Source organism: Curcuma longa, chromosome 8, assembly GCF_044706935.1.
Source record: "Curcuma longa cultivar G26 ecotype Majalengka, Jawa Barat chromosome 8, ITB_CL_G26_1.1, whole genome shotgun sequence".
Taxonomy (NCBI): Eukaryota; Viridiplantae; Streptophyta; class Magnoliopsida; order Zingiberales; family Zingiberaceae; genus Curcuma; species Curcuma longa.
Window position 1 is genome coordinate 4,035,698 of NC_133868.1, and position 26,633 is coordinate 4,062,330.

General features: G+C 34.8%; 1 protein-coding gene and 1 pseudogene across 1 annotated transcript in view; both read right to left on the reverse strand.

The window, feature by feature from the left end:
* Nucleotides 1–6,130: 6,130 nt before the first annotated feature.
* The window catches only part of LOC141833346 (phosphoglycerate mutase-like protein 1), a 31,094-nt gene continuing 10,591 nt past the window's right edge, over nucleotides 6,131–26,633 (reverse strand). Inside the window, 5 exon segments of the mRNA XM_074720766.1 lie at nucleotides 6,131–6,383; nucleotides 6,451–6,495; nucleotides 18,830–18,949; nucleotides 19,702–19,790; nucleotides 19,887–19,961. Coding sequence (XP_074576867.1) covers nucleotides 6,269–6,383; nucleotides 6,451–6,495; nucleotides 18,830–18,949; nucleotides 19,702–19,790; nucleotides 19,887–19,961 — 444 coding nt within the window. The 3' untranslated portion in view covers nucleotides 6,131–6,268.
* Nucleotides 22,767–23,461, reverse strand: LOC141833109 (uncharacterized; annotated as a pseudogene).

The window sequence follows — 26,633 nt, forward strand, 5'->3', positions numbered from 1 at the left end:
TAAAGTGATTTTGATAAAGTTTAAATAATTTTGACCGAGTTAATAAAAAGTATTTTGATATAATAGTACTTTATGTATAGTAATTTTGATTAAAGTGAAATAGTTAATTTTTTTCACATTGTAGCAGCTAATAAGTAACAACTACTAAATAACTACTACAACAACACTGAAATAAGGGATATTTTTGATACAAAATATCTAGTGGAGTGCCCTTCTGACTTTTTTCTAAAAAAAAGATAATGTGGAGCATCTTTTTTATTTTTGCCCTATATAAACGCTAATGAATACCATCCTATAAGTCTGGATCGAGATTAGTGCTTAAATCTCACCGAATGAGAGCGTAGGCAAAGGAGAGCATTTCATATTGTGTTGTTAGCTTCAACACAAGGAAGCAAAAGGTAATTTTGCTCACCTCAGGTGGCTCAGTATCGTTGGTCCTACAATGAGATACAAATAGATAAATCAGGTACCAGCAAACCCTAGGAGGGAGGGCATCCCACGGCTGCCAATCCTACGATTCAAATATGTGCCCGAGAAAGTAAGTCTACCTCTTAGGAATTAATTGTGATACACCTTGGGGGCTGCTAGCTTCAACGCAAGCTTTGTATTCCCTTATTGATCTAATTTAGGTGTGTTAGGACCGGTGCGTTCGGTAGAGGGGGTGAATAGCGATTCTTCAAGTTTCTGCGAAATTGTTAGCATAAGCGAAAATAAAGTACAAAAATAATCACAATCGCTAACTCGGTTTGTTTACTTGGTATCCACCTCAACGAGGTGACTAGTCCAAGGATCCACATACACAGATGACCTTTTCCACTATGAAAAATCTCCTTTTCAAAGAACACTTTGAAGGTGGAGAAACCTTCACAGAATGATCTCTTCCTTTCACACAAATGAGGAGTGAAGTATGGAGGAAGAGGAAAGTTTTTACAAAGTCAGAGTATGCCAAAAAGATGAGAAAAATAAATTGTTCATTTCTTCGGCGTCGACTTCTATTTTTATATTTTTCCATACATCAGTCGACTGCTCCAAGGGCTAGTCGACTAATGGGCTTCAACGGCTCGTTAATCTGCATTTAATTAGCCAGCTGTTGCTCCAACGGTCGTCTATCAGTCGACTGCACCATCACCAGTCGACTGCTACCAGTCGACTGATGAACTCGACTGATATCTCTGTTTGGTCATCAGTCGATTGGTGAACAGTGCTAGTCGACTGATCTGTCTAAAACTTCTGTGTGTGCTTCTGATCAACCACCAGTCGACTGCAGCAACAGTGTCAGTTGATTGATTAAGCTGCAACTTCCCTTTCAGCTTCTTCTTCAGCCCTTAGCCTTGACGCAAGCCTTCAAACGTCTTCCACAAGCCTCGTGTCATTCCTTGCACTAGCTTGAGACATTTCTCTCAGCTTCGTCGTGCTAAGTCTTTCTTTGCCAAGAGGTCGCGTCTCCAGGACTTCATCCTTTGCCAAGAGGCCTCACCTCCGAGACTTCATCCTTTGCCAAGAGGTCGTGCCTCCGAAACTTCACCAAACGCCAAGACTCTATTCCTAGACTTTCCTGTGGACTCAAACCATACAAGTTAGATCACCAACATTGCCTAACTTAAACTTATTTTAGCCAAACGTTAAAATCCAAATCACTTGGGGCAAGATTGCACCAACAATCTCCCCCTTTTTGATGTTTGACAAAAATTCGTTTAAGTTAGATCTTTAAAACAGCATGTATTAAATAACAACAATTTATTCCAGTGATAATGAATCAATAAATATTCATAATCATAATGAATTAATAAACATCAATAAGCATGATCAACATGAGCATTAAATCATGAATAGCATTAAAACATGACTTTAAACAATTCATTTTCTCCCTTTTTGACAATCATCAAAAACATGGGAATCCAAGGAGGTAAAATTAAATAACATATAGAAAAAAATCCAATAGGGAACTTAATTTATCAAATTGATCAATTTTGGCACAGACTCCCCCTAAAACCATCACATCTCTTCCTCCCTTTCATTAGTTAGGGTTGGCGCCCTTAGTTCCTCCCTTGCTCCATTAGGGCCGGTGCCCCCCCCCCCCCCCCCCCCCCTTGAGAAGCCTCCTCCTTTGTTCGCCCAATCCACTTCCTTATCTCCTTGTGCTAGGGCCGACGGCTAACCAAGCTCCTCCTTCCTAAGGCCGATGGACAAGAAGAAGAAGAAGGAAGAGGAAGAACAAGGAAAGGAAGAGAAGGCTTTGTGTTTGCTTGCCATCAGATAGAAGAGATTTGGTGGAGTAATCTCGAAGGTTCGTTGCCCATACAACGTTCGAGAAGAGGAGAGGAATACAGTAGAAGATCAAGAGGTCTTCAGGTAAAAGTCCCCTACACATCTCAAAGAAGAAAGGTACAATTTATTTATTCCGCTGCACAAATTATTTTTCTTCGTATGGACCCTGAATACCAAATACAAGAGCCCAATGATCTTAATGCATCGATCAAGCTCCTAGTTGATCGAATATGAGGGCTACTTGATAAGATTCCGTTTTCAAAAAAATTTTGTCCGGCAAGAATTCAACGGAGCGAAATTTCATGTTCCTATCAAAGGAAGGCTTGAGCTGGTGGCGAGAGCGACCGAAGAAGGGAGGGTTGATCAATAGAGACTCGAAGTCATAGGCACCGACAATGAGAGTGAGGGGAGGGGATCGAGGCAGGCATCGACGAGCAATGGGAGAGGATCAAGGCAGCAGAGATGTGAAGTCGGGAGTCACAAGTTGCGGACGAAGGATTTAAGGTTTACTTAGGTTAGCAATTTTACATTTAAGTCTGATTTGATTTAAAATTTTAGTTTAACTGAATAAGAAAGTTTAAAATAAAATCAAACTTAACCGAATTAATTGAAATAATTAATTTTTTTAAAAAATAAAATTCTGAAATAACTGAACTAAATTTTTAAATTTAGCTGGTTTGGTCAATTTGTTCGATTTAACTAAATTTTTGCTCAACCCTAACCACTCAGCATCTACTTGCAAGTGCTCCAACCCTCGCTATGCTGAAATGCTGAACTGCAACTCTAACAACCGTGCTCTACTTCAGATTTATTGTTGTCGGTATATTTACAATTGTGATTGTTTTATTTGGTCTTCATGCTCTTACTCTCTTGTAATGGTAAACTTATTACCGTCCTCATCTTTGTAAAAGACTCTCATTTTTTTGTTAAGAAGGAGATTAGTAGTGGATTATCTATCAAAGTAATCAAGGATCGCGGGTCTTGAAATAGCAATCAGAGATTATGAACCAAACAAAAAGAAACTTATCATTTGTTGTGACTTTTGTGTTGTTTGTTTTAATTTTCGATACTTAACTCTTAAATACGAAAAAGTAACATGCGCTATTCACCCCCTTCTAGTGCTTTTCGATCCTACAGATTTTAGAGTTCAACTACAACTATGTACAATTGTTTGAAAGTGATTTTGACTAACTTAAAGTGATTTTGATTAAGTTTAAGTAATTTTGACCAAGTTGGTAAATAGTATTTTGATATAATAGTATTTTATATATAGTAATTTTGACAAAAAAATAATTAATTTTTACGTTGTAACAGCTAATGAGTAGCTGTTAGCTACTACAATAGTGTTGAAATTTAGGATTTATGGTTCAAGATTTTAAGGTTCAGCTACAACTTTGTAGTAGCTAGATAAGTAGTTGCTATAACTATTTAAAAGTGATTTTTACGAATTTAAAATGATTTTGATGAAGTTTAAACAATTTTGACCAAGTTGGTAAAGAGTATTTTGATATACTAGTGTTTGTGTATAGTAATTTTGATTAAAATGAAATAATCAATTTATTACGTTGTAGCAGCTAATGAGTAAATATTATATGTTGTAGCAACTACTATGTAGTTACTACAACAGTGTTGAAATTTAGGGTTTAGAGTTTAAGATTTTAGGGTTCAGTTATAGCTATATAGCAGCTACTATTAGCTGCTACAACTGTTTAAAAATGATTTTGACCAACTTAAAGTAATTTTGATGAAGTTTAATCAATCTTGACCATATTGATAAAGAGTATTTTGATATAATAATATTTTATATATAGTCAATTTTTCATGTTATAGCAACTAATGAATAGCTGCTACACGTTGAAGTAGATAAGGAGTAGCTACTACAACAGTGTTAGAATTTAGGGTTTAATGTTCAAGGTTTTAGAGTTCAGTTACAACTATGTAGTAGCTAAGTAAGTAGCTATTACAATTGTTTGAAAGTAATTTTGACCAATCTAAAATGATTTTGATAAAGTTCAAATAATTTTGACCGAGTTAATAAAAAGTATTTTGATATAATAGTACTTTATGATAGTAATTTTGATTAAAATGAAATAGTCAATTTTTTCACATTATAGCAGCTAATAAGTAACTACTACAACAACACTGGAATGAGGGATATTTTTGATACAAAATATCTAGTGGAGTGCCCTTCTGACTTTTTCTAAAAAAGATAATGTGGAGCATCTTTTTTATTTTTGCCCTATATAGACGCTAATGAATACCATCCTATAAGTCTGAATCGAGATTAGTGCTTAAATCTCACCGAATGAGAGCGTAGGTGAAGGAGAGCATTTCTTATTGTGTTGTTAGCTTCAACACAAGGAAGCAAAAGGTAATTTCGCTCACCTCAAGCGGCTCAGTATCGTCAGTCCCACAACGAAATACAAATAGATAAATCAGGTACCAACAAACCCTAGGAGGGAGGGCATCCCACGGCTGCCAATCCTGCGATTCAAATCTGTGCCCGAGAAAGTAAGTCTGCCTCTTAGGAATTAATTGTGCTACACCCTAGGGGCTGCTAGCTTCAACACAAGCTTTGTATTCCCTTATTGATCTAATTTAGGTGGAGATATGAATGCCAAGTTTCAACTCCATCTTGCTAAACTTCACTTAAACTGGAAAATATTTTGTTAAATCTATGAAATAATAAATTATTTATCAACTCAAAGCGGCAACATTGGCTGCAACGGGGAGGGTTCTGGGTCAAAAAAAAAAGGAAAGAGGATGCTAATGACGGCATACACTTAGACTTGTCAAACAATTCAACTTACGACGGAGTAGGTTAATCCATCAAAAATCTATCATATGATAAAGTGGGACACGTCGATCCATCAATTTAACGGATTGAAAAATCTACAATCCAATCTAATGCAAGACAGATTGTAGATTAAGCAGGTCAACCCATGAACCTGTCAAAAAATAAAAAATATTAAAAATTTTAAATTAGGATTACAATTTAAACGAATAAAATTAAATTTTTTAAATTTTAATTGTGATTTAGACGAGTTAAGCCCACAAATTCATTAAATTTTCTACTTTAATTTTTTTTAAAAAAAAAATAAATTTTTTCAATCCACAAGTCAACCTGAACTCGTCACGGGCCGATCCATACAGGTTGTGGGTCTAAGCAAGTCGATTCACTTGAACCCACTTTAAAATAAATTAATAAAATTTCAATCCAATCTACTTAAATTATTTAATGATCAAATCAATTCAACATGTCTCATCTAAATTGACTTTATACTCCTCTGAACAAAGTGAAAACCAGCTCTTCAACCGCTATTATCGTTAGCCCCGGTTCTTCTGGTGGAGATGGAAGTAAAGAACCAAACCACATACAGATTGTGGCTTCCAAGAGTGGGCGCTAAATTGGAAGTTCCCAGCACCATTAGGGAGGGAAGGGGGAAAGAAAAGATCACGTTTTTGCCTGAGCTATTTAAAAATTTTAAAATTCTAAAAGATATTTTTAATATATATATACTATATATTTAATTAGTATTTTTGGATGATATTTGAATATGATTACAAAAAATAAAATGCTATAATAAAGGATTTAAATGTATTATATTGTTCGAACTGAACTAAATTTAAATTAATAATATTTACAAAAGATTTATCAATTTAGAAGGGGAGGACCCTGCAGATATTTGAGCAACCAATAAGTTAGATTACAGTATCCAGAGACGAGCTATGCGTGGGTTCGGAATATGGCATATCGATCAATGGCATTCACCTACCAATTGACCCAAGTGATCGTCTTATAAAATTAAAACTACTAGATTGAATAAATAAAAAAAAAAAATTTGACCAAGACGTGAAATGTTTCAAAAATTAGTGATCAGAGCAAAGAATGCACAGGCATTCCTGTCCAAACAATAAATTTGTCCAAAAAATCTTGAATCCTTGCATGCATTTATGTAGCTGATTGATCTATGGGCATACCATAACTTACACGACCATCTTAATTTAGATATGTTTTCTCTGTGTGCTTCTCATTGGCAACATCGCTCGGCAGTTCAAGACGGTGTGGTATCTTGCTAGGATAATTGCAAGTAGATGTTTCAGAACCAAGCAAGCTACGAAACAAATAAGGCAGTATCAGCGGTGTTCGCTCGAAATCGATTGGCTAAAGAAAACTCTTACCTTCTATCCACTAAAACCATGGAGCGCAGTTCACAGTTAGCAAAGCTGTAGAACAGGAAATGAAATAGATGAGTATCTTGGTCACGACCAGCTAAACGGTGAGATGTATGCAAACTAGAACAGAATAATCATATTTTTGATACTGATAGTAGATCATATCTTGTTTCCTTTCTATGTTTAGCCACTTTAATGGATGATCAAAGTCTATTGACATCAACGAATCATTTATTGGTTGAGTAAACTTATTCAGGTGATTGACAATATAGCTTGCCAAATTGAATTTCCACTAAGCATCCCTAGCCTTGCATATAAACAGGCTTGAGACAACTTTTTAATTTCAGTGTATCATGTTACAATTAGAAACCTCATAAAGATATCATCCGTCACCAGAAAGAAACTATTCCTGCATTGCATTGTGGAGAATTAGTTTAGGATTGAGGAAACGCTAAATATAACAGAATGAAAAATATTCTGCTTTGCATCGTGATCACAGAGCTTGCAAGTTGTCAGAACTGAATAAACAAACAACGGCAAATTCCCAAAGGGTGCATTTCAAATTTGGTTTTGCCCAAAAGGCGAACCCAAGTTTAAGAATTCCCAAAAAACGCACTTGATTTCGATTTTACCCCTCTTCCAACCGCTTACTTCATTCACGGTTTCCCAATGCATTCGAGCCACATTTTAATTACAAATTCGTTCATTGCTTTAGATTAATGTAACCTTCTCATCTCTCTGTGCGGGAAAAATAAATATCTTCTCTCTCTGCTCGATCAAAATAATCCGTCTCTCTCATCGCTTGAAACTGCAGAAACCGAAACCCTACAGACTCAGCTTGCAGCAAGTGAGTTAGGGTTTTCATCAAAGCTCACTTACTGATAAACTTTTCCTCTCCCATTCGAATTTAGGATTTAGTTTTGCCTTATCATCTTGTTTGTCGACGCCAACACTACTCATCTCCCTCTTGTTTCACAATGGCGCTAGAAGATCTTTCAACATCTCAATCTCGATCATCTCCAAAGGTATGTATTCTGTTTCTAATGTAGTCCTTATCTATTGCACATGTTTAGAGTTTATCTTTCATATTAACTTGTATTTTTTGATATTTTGCAAGGTTTAGGATTCCGTAGTTGCAAGTGACCTGACTTGTTAGGGTTTAAGGTGTATGGTATTTCAAAAAAAACCATCATTACTATGGTGTTGGATTTAAAAGTACAACAACACCCTAAAAACAATTCACGTGTAATCAGAGCAAGGTTGTTCTCAATTTCAAGAACCAGCAATGGTGTTGTTGTTCTAAAATTAGCACCACTGAATTTTTAAAAATATAGAAGTTAGACCAACGTGGTGATGCTTTTAAAAAATCAACATTAATGTTGCTAAAGACAGAGTTATAATATTATAATAATGTTAAAATTTACACCCATTGTTTGTGCATCTGACATTTATTTTTTCATATTAATAATTTTATATTTTTTTAAATTGTAGATATTAATTGATGTTGGCCAAAAACTCGAATAGATGAGTATTTTAAGTCACTTAAATGATTTTTTGGCGCTCTAACAATGAAAGGAAAGCATCGTGGGTCTGTTCGTTTACATGATTGACACAGCGATCATTAAACAATCTCCTTTTGTTATTTTTTTTAGACATATAAGATATTTACCTAATTCATGGTCTATTAGTAAATATATTTCAAAGTTAGAATTTAGCATCTCAATCTTTTAGATTTTCAAGTACATCTTCAAGTTTTGAAAGTTAAAATACCTCATATTTTTTCAATTTAGTCACCTCATAATGGAAAACTAATCATTTTAGATTCTTAGGTGTCCCTGCTGCTTTTCCTAGAAGAGATATATCTCTTTTGCTTGGTATTACCGATAGTGTTGGGATCTCTTATACGAAAAACAACAATATATGCAATGAAAAATAGGATCCCTTCCAATGATCCATGCGAAAAACTCGTACAAAGTTCTAACTAAGAGTTATACCTTTGTTGCGTGCCCTTAGCGTATTCCGCTAGTCCTTGGTTCGCCGGATTTCTGCAGCCGGATCTCTGCATGATCAGAATGATCGTGCCTTTATTAGTATCCACACGAACATGACCTCGATCTCGGAGATGAACCACCTTAGTTGTGCTAGCAACTTGTAATGGTTTACAAGACAAGAGGACCAAAAACACACCTTGTGTGTTTTGGCCAAGAAGAAGGAGAGGAGGAAGAAGAAGGATGATGAGCACTTTCTCTTTCTTTCAAAATGGCAAGAAACCTTTTTGTAATCATCCAATGAATACAAAGGGTCTTTGCCCCTTGAGCTTCCCCTCCTCTTAATGCCCATAAATCACAATGAATACCAAAAACTCTTGGTATTCTTTTTGGCTCTTCATCTTTTATTCATCCAATGAATAGAATGTCTCTTGGCCTTCCTCTTTAATAATATTTCATTAAACCTTTTAATAAACATTATCCATTATTAAGTGGTTAAGTCTAATCTAAGTGAGTCTAACTCGGATTAAACTCAATTTCATAATCCAATTGGATTTATTTGAGTTTAACTCAATTAATCCAATTTCGGATCACATTTTAGTCAAACTAAAATCAATTTATATCTGAAAGATCGTGTTCTTTGTGTGTGACCCAATAAATTCTCATAACGTTGGCAATGTATCTAAACCGCTTTAGATAGATAAACAATGAGCGGCATCTAGCAATGCATAATTACTACCCTATTGACGAGAAAGTCGAGATCCGATCTAACCTTTCCATGTCTATTATAATGTATGACTTTGTCCTTTTATCCTCGATATCAAGATTGATCAATGAGACATAGACCGTGTCATCCTCTTATCAATTTTTGTGTTTCTTGATCCCCGAGTAGATTCACTCAAGCAAATGAGCTCAATATCTTATATTGACTCATTTGAGCATGACTATACGTTCTAGTAGTCCTTACTCGATCAAGAGGCTCACATATATCACTCCCGTCATATGGGAGGGATAGATCTCATCTACATCACTCACATCCCTCCACATAATTCATTGCATATCCAATGATCGACTTTATAGTCCATCCTGTTACGGATGACGTTTGACGATACCAAAGTATACAACTCCTTATATAGGGAACTGTAGTGACTTCAGATCTAAGGACTATTCATACCAACAGTCACTATAAGAAAGTTTGACACTCATATAATGATCCATGAAACTTTTTCATGGCGGGTCCATTCAATATATACTCATGTGTCAACGTGATATCTTATATCCATGACTTGTGAGATCAAGTCATAATTGACCTACACGCTAGTCTCAACGCATTAATATTGTCCTTATATATTAATGTTTGGCCATGACTAGAAGTAGTTAAGAGTAGTGTTCTCTACATCATCTCACTATCAATTCAACCAATTGATATGATATAAATAGAACCAACTACCCAAGGACATTATTATACTTATTCATTTAACACAAACATGAAGTAAATATAATAATCAAAACTTTATCTTTATTAATAAAATATGATACAAAAAGTTTCCTAGTCAATCATCTCATGATTGGCTCTAGAGCTAACACTAACATCCCTAACCGCATGTATAATATGACTAAATCCGTTGACCAAACAGCCTGTGTGGTGGAGCTGGACCAAAAAAAATCGAAAAACCAATCATAATTGCATCAACCAAGAAAACAACTCATAAAATTGGACCACTTAAACAAAAAATGAATTTATTTTAAAACAATTATCTCACTTCAAATTCATTAAAACAACTCATAAACCACTTAATCCATATTAATCCAAAATGTTCATAAGCTTGTTGCATATTAAATGAAAATATTCATTGTTAAATTAAATAATATCACTATGTAAATTAAATTTGACTACCTCAATAGTTGTGTTCATAATCCCATCAAGGATTTCAATTTGATTTAGTTCAAAGAACGACTCTGAAATGCCCTTGCCTTTTTGAACTTCTTCAATTACATTGACTTGTTCATTTACCTCTTGGGCACCCAGAAGATCCTCATCCTCGACATGCCTTTTGAATTCCACCCCACAGAATACACTCTACAATAACAAATTGTTTATCAAGGTTCATTCTTTTGGGTGCCCTCTCACAAGAGAAATTTTTTCTTGCACAAACCTTTCTCTTAATGTCGGAAAAGTCTTTCACTGTTTGTGACATGTTTTCTTATTGTGTTGGTAAAGTGCCTAGATACGCTGACCTGGACTGATTGACATGCTTTTTTAGTTTAGATATCTGACTCTCCAATCCAGCAATTTCTAAATTTTTTGAAGTTATCAAACTTTTTTTTAGCAATTAGCAATTTTTGATAATGTATCATTTTTCCTCTTTCAGATATCACCCTCTCCATATCTCTTTTAACCTCCTTGACATAGTGAAGAAGATCTATTCCCTTCTCAGAGATAATCAGGTTATTATCTCTTTTAACCTCCTCCACACAACGAAGTAAATCTTAAATTTCTTTATCCTTCTCAGAGATTATGAGTTCTTTAGCTGCGTAGGTGGAATGTGATTCTGTAGTTGCCGCAGACAGTTCTTTGGTTAAATTCACAATGATCGTCACCCTTTCTTTGCAAATCATGCAATAACTCTTGAGGGCATTGTTGTGATGTATTAGGGGACTATTGTGAAGTTCCTAAAACAATAATTTCAAGTTGTTGAATTGGTGGAGGAATCTTAAATTGCAGATAGGCCTCTGAGGGTGTCGGAATCATGTCAATGATTATTTGCTCTGGTATACATCACGGTTTGTTATTCTTTTAACTGTGGCTACATGAGAGGTAGATCATCTTCATCTCAGCAATTTAGGAAATGTGACAGGTGTGGATTAATGATATGAACATGCTCACACATCCATACCTAGAATATGATCATAATATGTAAAAAAAATTAATACATAATAATTATATGAAGAAATAAACTAACTTACAACCAATATAATTACCTTTAGCATGGGTTTGATATCTTAATTATCAAACATATTTTGTACAAGACCTTTAAGATTTTGATTATTAGGGATGCCCATTACCCACGTGAATGGGGTTCTAATCAGCTCTTCTTATTCATTAGTAGATGACACAGATCTAATAAATTTCTTGAATTGGAAAAGATTCATTCGACCTCTGCCACTGGTTCGAGCAGTATCATGACTTGATGATGATGTATTTGAAGTCATCCTAAATTGCAAAATAAGAAATAAACAGTGAGTTATATGTAAATAAAATAACACCAGCGAAGTTATTGATGTCCTCATATTCTAAACCCTAAACTTTTGTCAACGGAAACCATAATCTGATTGCCTTAACCGTCCTGTAGTTGAAATAAAACCTTAAAACCCTATACACTTATCACCAAAAACCAACTCCGTAAAATCCTAAACCCTATCATTAATGGTGGAAGGAGACTGTATAGTGGCATACCGTAACAACACTAATGAAAAACCATGGATAAATCATTAATATAATATAACTAAAGCAACGTACAACACGCAATGGTTGGTGGAAGGAGACTGCGAGACGCTTGAGACAAAGATCGACAAACAGCTAGCTCAGACGAAAAGACAGACACTAGCCTCGAGAATGACGAACCCGAGTAGAAGAGGGGAAGCTTGATTTAAAGTTAATGGGTCGGATTTTTATGGGATTCCGGAACACTTTGGTTTTGGTTTATGAAGACCAGCACTACAGTGGTGCTGATTTCCTAAGACCAGCACCATAGTGGTGCTGATTTCCAAAGACTAGCACCCATATGGTGCTAGTATTCATAAACCCTTTTAATGTTTAAGTTCTTTCCAACAATGTTGAAAATGTATACAACACCACAATATAGACAGATGATGCAAGTTAACAAATTTGCAACAGAATATGAAGATTCTCACAGAAGATACAATATACACTCAACCCATTTCAACACTTGCATTATTTTTTATAATTTTGATTACAACATCGAGCTTACAACAGTGTTAATGTTTGTTGTTCTTACACTTGCACTTCATGAACCAGTAGATGGTGGAAATGGTGGAATTGGTAGAGTTGGTGGCATTCTATAAGACCTTTTATTGTGGCCAAGTTGTATGCACTTGCTGTATTTGTTTTTTATCTTCCCATTATGACTGGACTTGATGAGTGCCTTCTTTTGCCTGCCGGGCTACACAAGGCTACGAGGAGGTAGAACTATAATGTTGTTTAAACTAGTAGATCAAAATTCCTTGTTTCAACATGGGTAGATATGATCCATATAAGTGTCCTTCCAATTTCGTGACTCAAAATAATGCTCAGAATAACATACTGGATCTATGTTCCGGTGTGTGATCACGACAATAGCATGTGAGCAAGGAGTTCCGTCAATTTGAAACTCACCGCAATTGCAACAATGTCTTTCCAAATCAACGATGCATAAAGCAATTGATGATTGTACTTCCATTTTAGTTTGAGAGTGTGTGCACTATATATTGAAAACCTCTGTCTCCTCGAATCAATTTGTTTAGTGGTATGAGTTGACAAAAAACCATAACATTTTGAAGCTTCCTCCTGACGGTTAAAGAACCATTGAGCTATCTTTCTTCTAGTATTATCAATTATATTGTTAATGGGGAGTTCACGTGTATCTTTGAACAAAGCATTTAAATTCTCTGAACAATTTGTGGTTAGCATTGTGTACTCTCTCCTATTAAAGTGTGCATTAATCCATCTTTTAGGATCAATATTCTATAGCCACTAATATGCAACTGGATGTCTTGCAAGAATGGACTCATTACTCGGTCAAACTGGTATGTTGTATTAGCTCATGTTGCTGCCCAGATAAGCCTACAACACACCTATCCCGAGTATCTGTCACAATGTTACAAGATAAATGGTAGCAACATAAAGCATGATGGATAGTTGAGAAGACTTTTCTAACTGCTGATATAATACCACGATGTCTATCTGATACAATGCTCATTATCTGTGGGTCGACAATAAGAAATTTCTTTACATGATCCAAAAATCACTCTCAAGCAGATCCACATTCAACTTCAACAATTCCAAAGCAAACCGAGAGGATGTTGCCATTAGCATCGACTGTTATTGTCATCAACAACACACCAAGATACCTGCCACTAAGATATGCAACATCAATTCCAATTAATTTGCGTAGATATGACCTAAATATTCTCCCACAAGCACCGAAAGCCCAAAAACAACGCTGGAAATGATTATCGCCATTTCTGTGTAGTGTCACATAAGTATCAATGCCTCTAAATCTTAACTCACGCAAATACATTGAAACATCTCTATAAGCCTGCTCATAATCACCAACCACTTTCTTCAATGCTTTCTCTCGGACTAGATATGCTTTTATATAATATGGAAATGTCAAACCTAACTTTCATATCTCTTTGAATAAACTTTGATTTGTACTGTTCAGAAACAACAAACTGCTCTTCAACTTGGGAGGTTATAAATGTGGATGTGCAAGGTTTATGATCAAATGTTTCCCTAAGGTTGAGACATATCCCTTATGCCCAGTTTACTTGGAGGTGCGGAAAGGGAAACTGAGGAAAGTTTTCCTTTGCATGCATGCATCCACTGTTTACTTTTCTAAAATTTTATGAGGGAAGGGAAAGATAATCCATCAGCGGATCAATTTTTTGCCAAAATCCATCTCCTCAGAATCGGACGGAAAGCGAAGGATGGAAAATAAAATTACACAAATATCCTTCCTTTCCGCCGAGTCTTCTTCTCTGATCCAACGCTTGGCCACGACGCCGGTTCGCGATAGATGAGCCTCTATTCATCTTCCTCCCAAGCACGCCGTCCTTCCCGAGCGCACGCTGGCCTTCTTCTCGCGGGAGGGAGCTTGCGAAGGGTGAACGACCGGAGGAACCCAAGCGCAGTCGCCTTCCTTCCCTCTTCTTTGCGGCATTCTCCGATAAAAAGAGAGCTCCAATCGCGCGACAAAACAGAGGAGCGGAACAAGCTTTCTGCCCGGGGAGCTCCAATCGCGCGACAAAACAGAGAAGCTCTTGATCGCCGGTAAAAAGAGAGCTCCAATCCCTCTTCTTTGGGCGCCCTGGTTGCCCTGGCCCAGGGGCGGCCCTGAGTGGCGGCGGCGACAGCGGAGGTAGAGGGAGACTTATAAGCAGCGCGGAAGGAAGGGTGCGGGTCGGAGAAATCAGCTTTGATTTTGTCGCAATCAGCGAAGAGCCATCTCCGGTTTCTCCGGCTACCCAACGGAGCAGAAGGGTATTTTAGACCATAGGAATGAATTTATTCATCTATCCTTTGTTAAAATAAACAAACATGGGAGGGGACAGTGGATCAATAGATTTCCTTTCTCCTCCCCTACGGATTTATTTTCCCTAGGGATTCCTTTCCTTTCTCCATCCATGCTACCAAGTAAACTGGACGTTAATGGTGAACTCCGCCTCTCCCTTAGTTACTACTCTCCATGTACATAGTTGATTGAAGCAAATAACTTAAATTCTATTTAGCCGGGTGTCAACTGGATTGTATTTGATGTTTTTAAACATAACATACCTTACAAATTCATCCTTAAACTCTTGTCAGGAGGAAAAAACCTGTTGAACAAAAAATTCATGTTTTTCTGTTGCCTCTACAATTAGATTTGATATTAATCGTGAATTCATAACATATGGATTATCAACAATTGAGAACTGCTCTTCTAAGTATTTGTACTGATCTAGGTTAAAATCAACTTGGTCAAATTAGATATCATCGATTAAGAATACTTCTGAATCTATATTGCATTCTAATTCTTCTTTAATCGGAATAATTGATTCTTCTTACCGACTCCATGTTGCCTTAAAATATTCTCCAAATAACGTACTATTATCGGGTACCATATTTTATAATGGATTTGTTTCTTGATTTAGATCAAATGTCAAATTACTTGTATTTCTGTTGTTGTTCAAGAGATTATTATTTTCACAAGATGAAATATTACTTGGGACTACATTTATGGATTGTTAAGTAGCTCATTGTCTCTTCGTTAAATATGAATCAATGGAGTCCATACATGATTCAAGTTCATCAAAAATATAGTCATCTCTAAAAAAAAATTAAATGAGAGATGAAAGATGTTAGTGTATACAAGGTATACATGGTGTCCAATCTTGGTCCTGAGCCATGTAGGTGAAGTTATGATCATGTGTCAAATGACACAAACTGTGGTGCTAGTATCTGAAGACCAACACCAAATTAGTGCTGGTCTTCGAAAACCAAGACCATATTGGTGCTGGTCTTCGAAAACTAGCACCATATTGGTGCTGGTCTTTAGAAACCAATATCACAGTTTAATAAGAGTTTGAAATCATTTTGATGAACGCTATGAGGGTCTTAAATAAGTCAACGAGGGCATATTCAGACTCATATTTACCTAATAAACATATAGGAGTTGGAATGGACAAGATTAAAGCCATCTAAGGTCATCAATGAGTTTTGATTGAAATCCATTGACGGACCAAAGGGATTCAGATTTCTGAAAACTTAAAATGAGATGGAAGATAATATCGTGTAGAAGGTATACATAGTGTCAAATCCTGTTACTGAGACACAAGGCAAAGTTATGATCATGTGTCAACTGACAGAGACTGTGGTGCTGGTTTCTTATATCCAACACCATATCGGTGCTGATCTTCGGAAACTAGCACTACTGTCTAATGAAAGTTTGAAATCATTTTAAGGAATGCTAAGAGGGTCTTGAATCAATCAACGAGGACATATCCGGACTCATGTTCACCTAATAAACACATAGAAGATGGAATGAGGTCATATCAAAGCCCTCTATGGCCTTCAATGAGTTTTGACCGAAATCCATTGATTGATATAGGGGACTCGGATTCTGAAAACTTGAAATAAAATGAGAGATAATATTGTGTAGAAGGAATACATAGTGTCCAATCCTATTACTGAGACATGTAAGTGAAGTTATGATCGTGTGCCAACTGACACAGACTGTGGTGTTAGTTTCTGAATACTAGCACCATATTGATGCTAGTTCGAAACCAACATCACAGAATCATGAAAGTTTAAAATCGTTTTGACGAACGTTGGGAGGACCTTAATAAGTCAATGAGGACATATTCGGACTCATATTCACCTAACAAACATACAGGAGTTGGAATGAGCCCGATCAAAGCCCTCTACGGTCATCAATGAGTTTTGATTGAAACCCATTGATGGACCTAGGGGACTCCAATTTCTGAAAATTTAAAATTTGATAGGAGATAATATTGTGTAAAAGGTATACATGGTATCCAATCATATTACTAAGACACGTAAACGAAGTTATGATCACATGTCAACTAACACAAACTGTGATGCTGGTCTTCGAAAACCAACACTATATTGGTGCTAGTCTTCGAAAACCAACACCACTGTCTAATAAAAGTTTAAAATCATTTTGAGAAATGCTGAGAGGACCTTGAATCAGTCAACGATGGCATATGCGAACTCATGTTCACCTAATAAACATATAAAAGTTGGAATGGGCCCGATCATAGCCCTCTAAAGTTATCAATGGATTTTGACCAAACCCCATTGGTGTACATAGGAAACTCGAATTTTCGAAATTTACAAATGGGATGGGAGATAATATTGTGTAGAAGGTATACATGTTGTCCAATTTTGTTACTGAGACACGTAGACGAAGTTATGATCGCGTGTCAACTGGCACAAACTCTGACATTGGTTTCTTGTATCCGACATTATATTGGTGTTGGTCTTCAAAAACCAACACCACTATCTGATGAAAGTTTAAAATTATTTTGAGGAACATTGGGAAGGCCTTGAATCAATCAACAAGGATATATTCGGACTCATGTTCACCTAATTGGTATTGGTCTTCGAAAACCAATACTACAGTGGTGATGATCTTCGAAAACCGCACCGCAGTGGTGTTGAAAGTTTCAAATCATTTTAATCACTGTTGGGAATGCCTTAAATCAATAAAGGAGGACAAGGAGGGCTTATTTGAACTCAAGTTCACCTACTAAATCTATAAGAATTGGAATATGTCCGATCAGAGCTCTCTAAGTTCATCAATGAATTTTGATCGAAATCCATTGATGGACTTAAGGGACTTAGATTTCTAAAAAGTTTACATCTAATAGAAGAGATGAGTATGTAAAAGGTATTTATGATGTCCATGTCTAGTTCTAACATCCCCTAAAATTAATTTGGATACGTTATATGCATGTGTCAATAGCTTTGAGTTATACACTTTTAAAAACCATCAGAAATCTAGGCACATAAAGACACTACAGACTCCTGAGCACTTTAAAAACCTATATCATTTGGCAAGTGTCCGATCAAAGCTCTCTAGGTCTATCAATGATTTTTTATCTAGGGTATTTGGATTTTTGAAATTTTGTCAAGAAATTTTGCCGATATAAAATGGCTAAGTCCATTAATGAATTTTAATATTTAATGGAAGAGATGAGTGTGGATAGAAGAGATGAGCGTGGATAAATATGGTGTAAATCTACCCAAATCAATTAGCTTGCTGAATAAATAAAGAGTATATACTAATAGAAATAGATTATGAATGGACGGAGAAAATGGCTTTTTTCCAAGATAAATTTTTTTCCTCAAAAAAAATATATACCACCAAAAAGGCTCTTCATTGATCATGATTTTCAAATACAAAAATATTCAGAAAATATTTTATTGTTGGTGGACAATGTGTTCTGGAAAAAACTTTTTTTCAGAAATTATTTTCTGTTGTTTAGATATATTATTAAAATCTGTTGGAAAATATTTTTCAACATTTAGTGCTATTTAGTGCACATGTAGAAAAATATTTTTCCTTTCTCAAGGTCGAATTGGTGAGACAAGTTGGTAGAACTAATCGATTCAGTCCCGCCAAGTCAATTGGCCCACCTGACCCAACCACATCGACCAACATACCTGATCAGCTGTCTAAATTCCCGAATCAATCCGCTTGCATGAACAAGGATAGAAAGAGGTTTATTAATAGGGTGAATGACTTATGAATGGATGGAGAAAATAAACTTCTGCTCTATTCCAAAGGAAATTTTTTTCCTAAAAAAATGTGTATTACTAAAGGAAAATTTATCGTTAATTACGATTTCTATTGCACCAACCATTGAACAATCCAGAAAACTAACAAACTGACCCTTAGTTTTGTCTTTCTTTCTAGTCACATTACTGTTAGTTCAGTTGTTCATGGATTTATAGTATTTTCAAGTCCTCTGGATCTAAAGTTCTGTGTTTGTATTTGGTACAAATTTTGTCTGATTAGTTCTCTCAAACTATAAATTGAAGATGCATAACTATTGCATGAGGATAATGATTAGATCACGATGAAAGAGAATGACATATTAGTAATAGAACTTACTCTTTACTAATTTCCTCCTTCACAATAGGATGACAGTCACTGCCAAATGCTTGTAAAGTATGAAACAAGAATCCACTATGTGTAACAATAGCAATTTCCTTCTCTTTACGTGTCCATAACCTGTAAAATAAACCAAGATAACATGGAATGAATACTTTGTGCTAGAAAGAATTTTTGCCCAAACAAGTTCCAGAGATGGCTAATATCATCCACTAGTGAAGCTCAAGTTAATTGGAAAACCCATAGGAGGAAGATTAGAAAATTCAAAAGGAACAAAAGGAAGACCCTTTTTGTCCATAACACCTTACATCTTCAATGTTACTAACAAAAAGGAATACCTAATTGTGCACGGGCTAAAACCATCTCCATGGGTGAATTATACAGCCAATGGACGCTGACATTCAAGATGCAAGACAAATGGTTATTTTTTCACTATTTGAGCAGTTATGTTTTCCTCCTTTTCTTCCCATAACACCCGAGAGAAAATTACTATAGGATGTTTAATTCAGAATAAAATAACTAAATCAGGATTAAAAAATAAGTTTGCAGACAAATCACAAAGCAAGTTAATCAAGAATCAATTGAACAAGAATTCTATCTTAAACAAGAAAAACAATTCAATACTGATGGATAAACTAGCCCTGCTATAGAAATGGGAGATAATTGAAATCTTAAGGGAACTTGGTCATTTGCAAAGTTGCAATTATATGACCAATAAGGAGGAAAATAGGAATAATCAAAATTAGTTCCATCATGATGAGAAGGAAAAAACATTAAAAGTTGGAATGACAGTTCCATGTAAACAAAGGTAAAAAGCAATCGTCTCTTAATTATTATTCCATAAGAACAATAATGTTGAATTAAGAATTTACCAGTTGATAAACTTCACTCCTCTAGCTACAATTTCTTCATTAGCTTCTCTTATATCAGCTTTCCACAATATGTCTTCATCATTTTCTACCTAAAAAGAGCCATATCCAATTAAATGCTACAAGAAAAAGAAACAGTAACGCTGTTTCTTAAAATTGCTGAACAAAAAATTAATAGTAAAACTTGCCAAAGAAAAGTCAATTGCAGGAAAAAGTTGTTGATACTCGCTTATACTTCTTCTCTTATCGCATGGGTGAACTCCCTGCAATTGGTGTAAATATACCAGATAAGAAAACCACCTAAAATTACTACTGATAGAAGAAGCAATTATATATACGACAAATTGCTTATCAGTATCAAGAAAGATATCCATATTTTTAATGAATAAAAGAATTTTAGTTAACAATCTACTGCTCTGAAAATCACAAGTTCTTGGCCTTAGTGTCAAGATACTGAACAGTTCATCATATATCATTGGAGAAAAAAACTGAATTGTAATTAAGCATCTAAGTATGATCCAATTTGATGTTTAGTTGGACTTATAAATAGCAATTGATACATGATCATGTTGATAAATGAGATAATAGAACCAAGGTTTAAAATCTCGACCCGTGTCGAGGTTTCGATCCCAAATCGAAACGATACGGTTTCAGTACCGTATTGTGCCGTGCCGATACAATTTCAATACTTTTTTATTTATATATATAGTAATTATTAGATAAATATGTTTATTGTGTATAATTTAAAAATAAGGTGTATATTGATTTTATATAAGTTCTCAATTACTGAACAACTTAATATTGTTAAACAAAAATAAGTAAATATATTTTTCTTTAAAGAAAATTGATCTATCAATAACTTGAATTAAAATTGATAGTTGATACATCATAATATGTTACCTTACTAATACCAAAATGAATGGTGCGAGTCAGATGGAAGCATTGATTTTTACAACATTCTGGTTAGATCAACTCCATAGTTCTCCAACATCCAGATTAAATAATCATTCCATAACATGCAATATTGATATTGATTTCTCCACACGTCCATCAACATTTCTCGATTCACCATTGAAAGTTGGACTTCAACTGACACCATGGAATCGGAATGGGTGCAGGCACAAGATAAGGATAAACATATATCCCCGAGCTCTGATATGATAGATAACCATATGATGCATCAGAGCTATAATAAGAAGGCTGAGAGTATGATGAACTTCTATCAAAATCAATCTCAGCTAAACTCTCCTTCATATCTTGATAATTATGAGATTCCTTTTGTTTGTCAACCTTAGATCGACGTTGCTACTAAGTCTTAATAGTTCTAGTTCTATGATCATCATCTTGGGTTGCATGCGTGTAATCTTTCTCACATGTCCAAGGCTCCGGTGCTAAAGTAAGGGAAACATAAGTTCTACAACCACTAGATGCATCACCACTGCCATCACTTCCATAAATACTTGCACTGCTATCAACATCACTATATTCATTTCGAACTTCTCGTCGAACTACAGTGTCAGAAGGTGATGATGTTTCATCACTGTTGTCATGTTTTTGCTCATTAATTGTATCGAGTGGATTTTCACTAATTCTCAATTGACTCCTTTCCTTAAAAGCAGGAGTTTTGACTTTTCTTTTCCCTTTAGTAAAAGTTACGGGAGTTTTACCTTTGCCTTTATCTATGGACTTTGATTGAGTTTGAGGTTGGAATGTTTGAGAACATCTAGGCCAAGATCCGAAAAATCAAAATTCTTGATCAAAAGCTTCATTATCATCTTCTTCCACACCGATATCTTCTCTAGCTTGTATTTTTTTCAATTTGCTGAGTAAAAATTTGAGATGGTCATGGTAGATATCCTGCTTCATCAAGTAATGGATTCTCAGCCTCAACAGTGCTCCACCAATCCATCATTGGATCATTCTTAATTGGACGAATCCAATATCAAATGGGTCTACATCATCAGACATTTGTTTTTGCTTCTCTTCTGTTATTGCTCTTAGTTGAATGGCGCATATTATAATGAACGTAAGACGATTTCGTACTTTTGTATGAATGAGGGAGAAAGTTATCCAATTTCTTTCACAATCACTTGAAGACGTTTGTGAGAGAATCCGTACTACAATCTTTTTCAAATTTAGAGATGATCTTTCATATTGTAACCACCACTCAGTTGTAAGATAAATAAGAATAAAATTAAAATAATATTTATATTTGTTGATAATAATTAATAATAATTTTTACTATATTTACCTGCATCCATTTTATATCTACATAAAACTACAAAAGGATCGCTAAAAGAACCATATGTCTCTCGAAATAATCAACTTTCATTAATAGCCTCGGTAACTAATTTTCTATTTATTTGTAGTCTTGATATTACATTCTGAGGATCACTAATAGATCTTCATTTGTGCTAAGATTATAACAATATTGATATACCGGATTGAAATAATAACCTAAAATAATTAAACATACATAATTATTAATAGCAAATATTAAAAATTCTTTATCATAAAAAATATGCACCTGTCAAATGAATATATTTTCCTATTTGATTGTCCCATCTTACAGTGATTATATCAATATAATGTTAATACTTGGTTGGTGATTGTAGATGTCTCTTAATTTCCTCTTTTGCTTCATGAATTAGACGGTAAATGTTACCCATTTTTGGCTTCTTGTCCATATCGACTTTACGTAGAACAATGTACAAGGGCTCTACTGTAATATAGTCCTAAAATCTAACATATATAATAATTTTTTGCACCTCTTTACCTTCGGTCGTGTTAGAATATCAAGAGGCTTCCCAACCTCAATAGTGAACATGGAGTTCAATCAGCTTTTTTTTTCTAAAACAACGATCTTAATAGGAGAAAGTGAGGGGCAAACCTAGTCGTCTTGGTCGTAAAATTTCTCCATCAATAAATTTCCTCATTAATTCATAGACCCAATGATGATTATAGAGGAATTTTGTTAACGATCGACCCTTTTTCACTATCTTCTTCACTATATCGAGTTTACCAATATCTGTCATCATCAAATCGATATAGTGTGTTACACATGGTATCTAAAATAATGTTTGATACATTTGTTCTAATAATTCTTCAAGCCTCTTAAAGTTGGCACCATTATCTATAATCACCTGCGCTATATGTTCTGCACCTATATCTTGAACTATATTATCCATCAAACGATATATGTAAAGTGCATCATGATAGTCTGTAGTTTCATCAATAGATTTATAAAATATCACCTTTCTATTGCAGTATAGCAGAAAATTGATGATGCTCATCCGTGTAGGTCCTGTCCAATCATCACACATCAACATAACCTCATATAAGCTCCATTGCTTTTTGCATAATAGAATCCAAGTCTTGATCTCCTCCACTTGTCCATCTAAATACGGACCAACAATTTCATATGCAGTCGGAGATTGAATACCAAGATCAAATTTTTGGATGTTGGATATACTACGATAGTATGTGTTGTTTGCTGCATTAAGGGGAATACGATTAAAATAAAAAAAGTTAACAATACTTTGACCGATTAATTTCTTCTTCTCTCTTATATAAGCATCATCAATCCTAGTTTGTTTGCTAGCTTGGTCTGGGAATGTCAATAGATCAATATCAACTGCACGTTTTCGTCCCATAGAAGGAAAAAAAGACTAATACCATCTTGTATTGAATTAATACGAACACTTGCTGTTGATGCAGTTTTGTCCTGATTGTTGTTTTGATGTTGACAACGATTTAAGTTCATATTCAGATTGATCGATTAGAGAATGAGATCGGAGAGGGCTCGGTAGCTCGTTCTCCGGACTAGGTCAGAGAGGGCTCGGTAGCTCGTTCTCTGGACCGGATGAAGTCGGAGAGGGCTCGGTAGCTCGTTCTCCGGACTAGGTCAGAGAGGGCTCGGTAGCTCGTTCTCTGGACCGGATGAAGTCGGAGAGGGCTCGGTAGCTCGTTCTCCGGACTAGGTCAGAGAGGGCTCGGTAGCTCGTTCTCTGGACCGGATGAAGTCGGAGAGGGCTCGGTAGCTCGTTCTCCGGACTAGGTGGACCGGATGAAGAGAGGGCTCTAGGTAGCTCGTTCTCTGCACCGAATTTTGATTGGAGGAGATTCGATAATCTACCTCTGGACCGGATCGTTAACAGAATAGGCTAGAGAGTCCAATGTGGTTGGCATGGGTGAGACCCAAGCTAACCTGATCGTGTTTTGATTTAGGACTTGAAGTCTGACTTGTTTTAATCGATCAGTAAGTCGATTAACCAAGGGTAGTTTGGTTAATCGACCAGATGATCGATTACAGAACATTCTGTGATCAAAGTTAAAAGTTTAATCGATCAGGTGATCGATTACAGAACCTTCTGTGAATTTCGGGGAATTCCACAGAACCGAATTTAATCGATTGGGTGATCGATTACGCGCTTTGTGAAGAAACCGAAGTTAATCGATTGGGTAATCGATCAACTGATCGATTACCATTCCTTAATCGATCGGCCGATCGATTAAGAACCTGTGTAATCGATCAGTCGATCGATTACACGCTTTAGTGAGAAACGGCCTACGATATTTGATCGATCGCTTGATCGATTATACTTTATTCTGATCGACTGCTCTGATTTCTGATTATCTGACTATCTCTTATCTCTTATATGCTTTGCTAATCATCTGTGAATTGGCAGGAGAAGTTTGAATTTGATAAAGAATGAGAAAGGTCAAGAGTTTGCTTTAGCTTGTGCAGGATTGTCGAGCTTGGCTTCACTTTGTTTTCAGGCAAAGACAAAGTCTGAGCTGCAGAGGATGATCAGGTTGATCCTGCAGTGAACTCAGAGGCCGTTGAAGCAAGCAGCTTAAAAGCAAGAGATGAAGAAGAAGAGGGGTTAACGCTGAGATTCAAAAAACCCTAAGTGCAGTGCGCGTCTTCTTGCTCTTGCTCCTGTGTTTCCTGCTCCCGTGGTGTTTACTGAAGCTCTGCTGCCCGAGGTGGTGCAACGAGGTTCTTGCTCTCGGGAAGTTTGAGTTTCCTATCTGATTGAGGCAGGCTTGTGCTGTAAGTTCATATTGTAGTAGCCTCAATCTCAGCTCTTTCTAAATCTCTGCACTTACATTTTATCATTGAGATTGTTGTGGAGAGGTCACTCCACCGAGAAGGAGGAAATTGTTTTAGCCGGTTTCGCCGGGGTTCGATCTACCGAAGATCAAGGTTTCGTCCACCTTACGGACACGCCGAGGAGTAGGGGCAAGTTATCCCCGAACCTCGTATATCACTGTGTCTTCTTGTTTTCGTTTTTGTTTGCAATATTTTCCGCTGCGTACTAACCGATTTGTAGGAGAGAACTCTTAATTTCGAAAAGAAGGCTATTCACTCATTAAATCAATTAATTAGTTAATTAGCTGATTGATTCTTTATTTAATCCCCCCCTCTAGCCACCTCCAAGTTCCAACAATTCAACTTTCTCAATTTAAAATAATCAGAAGTGCACAAGATAGGAATCATCTAAACTATATCCTAGACGCAGATCAGGTAAAAACATTCATATTAACAAAAATATGTATTTCAAATATTTAGAAAGCAAGAATCCTAAAGTAAAAAAGTTAAATATGTTGATATTCATGGATCCAAATCTCAAATTGATTCTAAGACAAAAAAATTATTATCTATAATAATTATATAAATTAACATAAAGATCCTAATTTATATATAATAATTATATAAATTAATTATTTATTCATTTAATTAATTATTGATTTATATAATATATATTTATATAATTATAGTCTATAAATATTCTGAATAATATGTATTAAATATTATAGTTTATATATTTATATATATAGTTTATAATGCATTTTAAAATCAAATTTATTTAAAATATTTTTTTTTAACAATTCGAAATGTTAAAATTATTTCAAATATTTTTCTGAAATTTTAATATATTTTTAATTTATAAAAATAATTTAAAATTTAATTTTAAATAAATTATAAATATGAATTTAAAATTTTTAATTATAATTTAAATATTATAGTTTATATATTTATATATATAGTTTATATTCTATTTTAAAATAAAATTTATTTAAAATATTTATATATTTTATTTTTTTTTAACAATTAGAAATTTTAGAATTATTTATAATATTATTTATAAATATTTTAAATATTTTTCTGATATTTTAATCTATTTATAATTTATAAAAATAATTTAAATTTAAATTTTAAATAAATTATTAAAACGAATTTAAAATTTTAATTAGAATATTTTTATTTTTTTTATTTTGATTTTTTATATTTTAAAAAATATAAAATTTTATATTATAATTATATTAATTAATTAATAATTTATTTAATTAATTATTAATTTATATAATCTATCATTATAATTGATATAGTATTATTGATTAGAAATTATATAAATAATTTAATTAATATGTTTAACAAAAAAAATTTATATAACATATAATAGATCTAACATTGATTATAACTTTAACTGATAACGATTTCTTCCGCCGCCTTCTTCCCTTCCCGTCGATGTTTTCGTCGATCAGTTCTAATCCTCTCTCAAATTGAAATCATACATGATATGACGGAAATATATTATCCCCACATGTCATATAAGATAAAGTTATAAAATCGGTTCATCTTTAAAATTAGGAAACCTTAAAACCGTTTCATTCGAAGAATAAGGAAAATATCTCAAAATATTTCTTAAACGAATATTTCGAAATCTTTCTAAAAAACTAAAACGGGTATCTCGGAATATTTTCTAAACAGACGCTAATATTTCGAAAATCAACTCTATAAAAGATTGTCCATATCTATGGGCACAAGTACGTACACATCAACACTAATTTCTCCAAGTTATTAAACTCTTTCCTCATACAAAATCTTAAATTGAGTGTCGGAGTGGTTTGCTAGAATCCACCCCCGA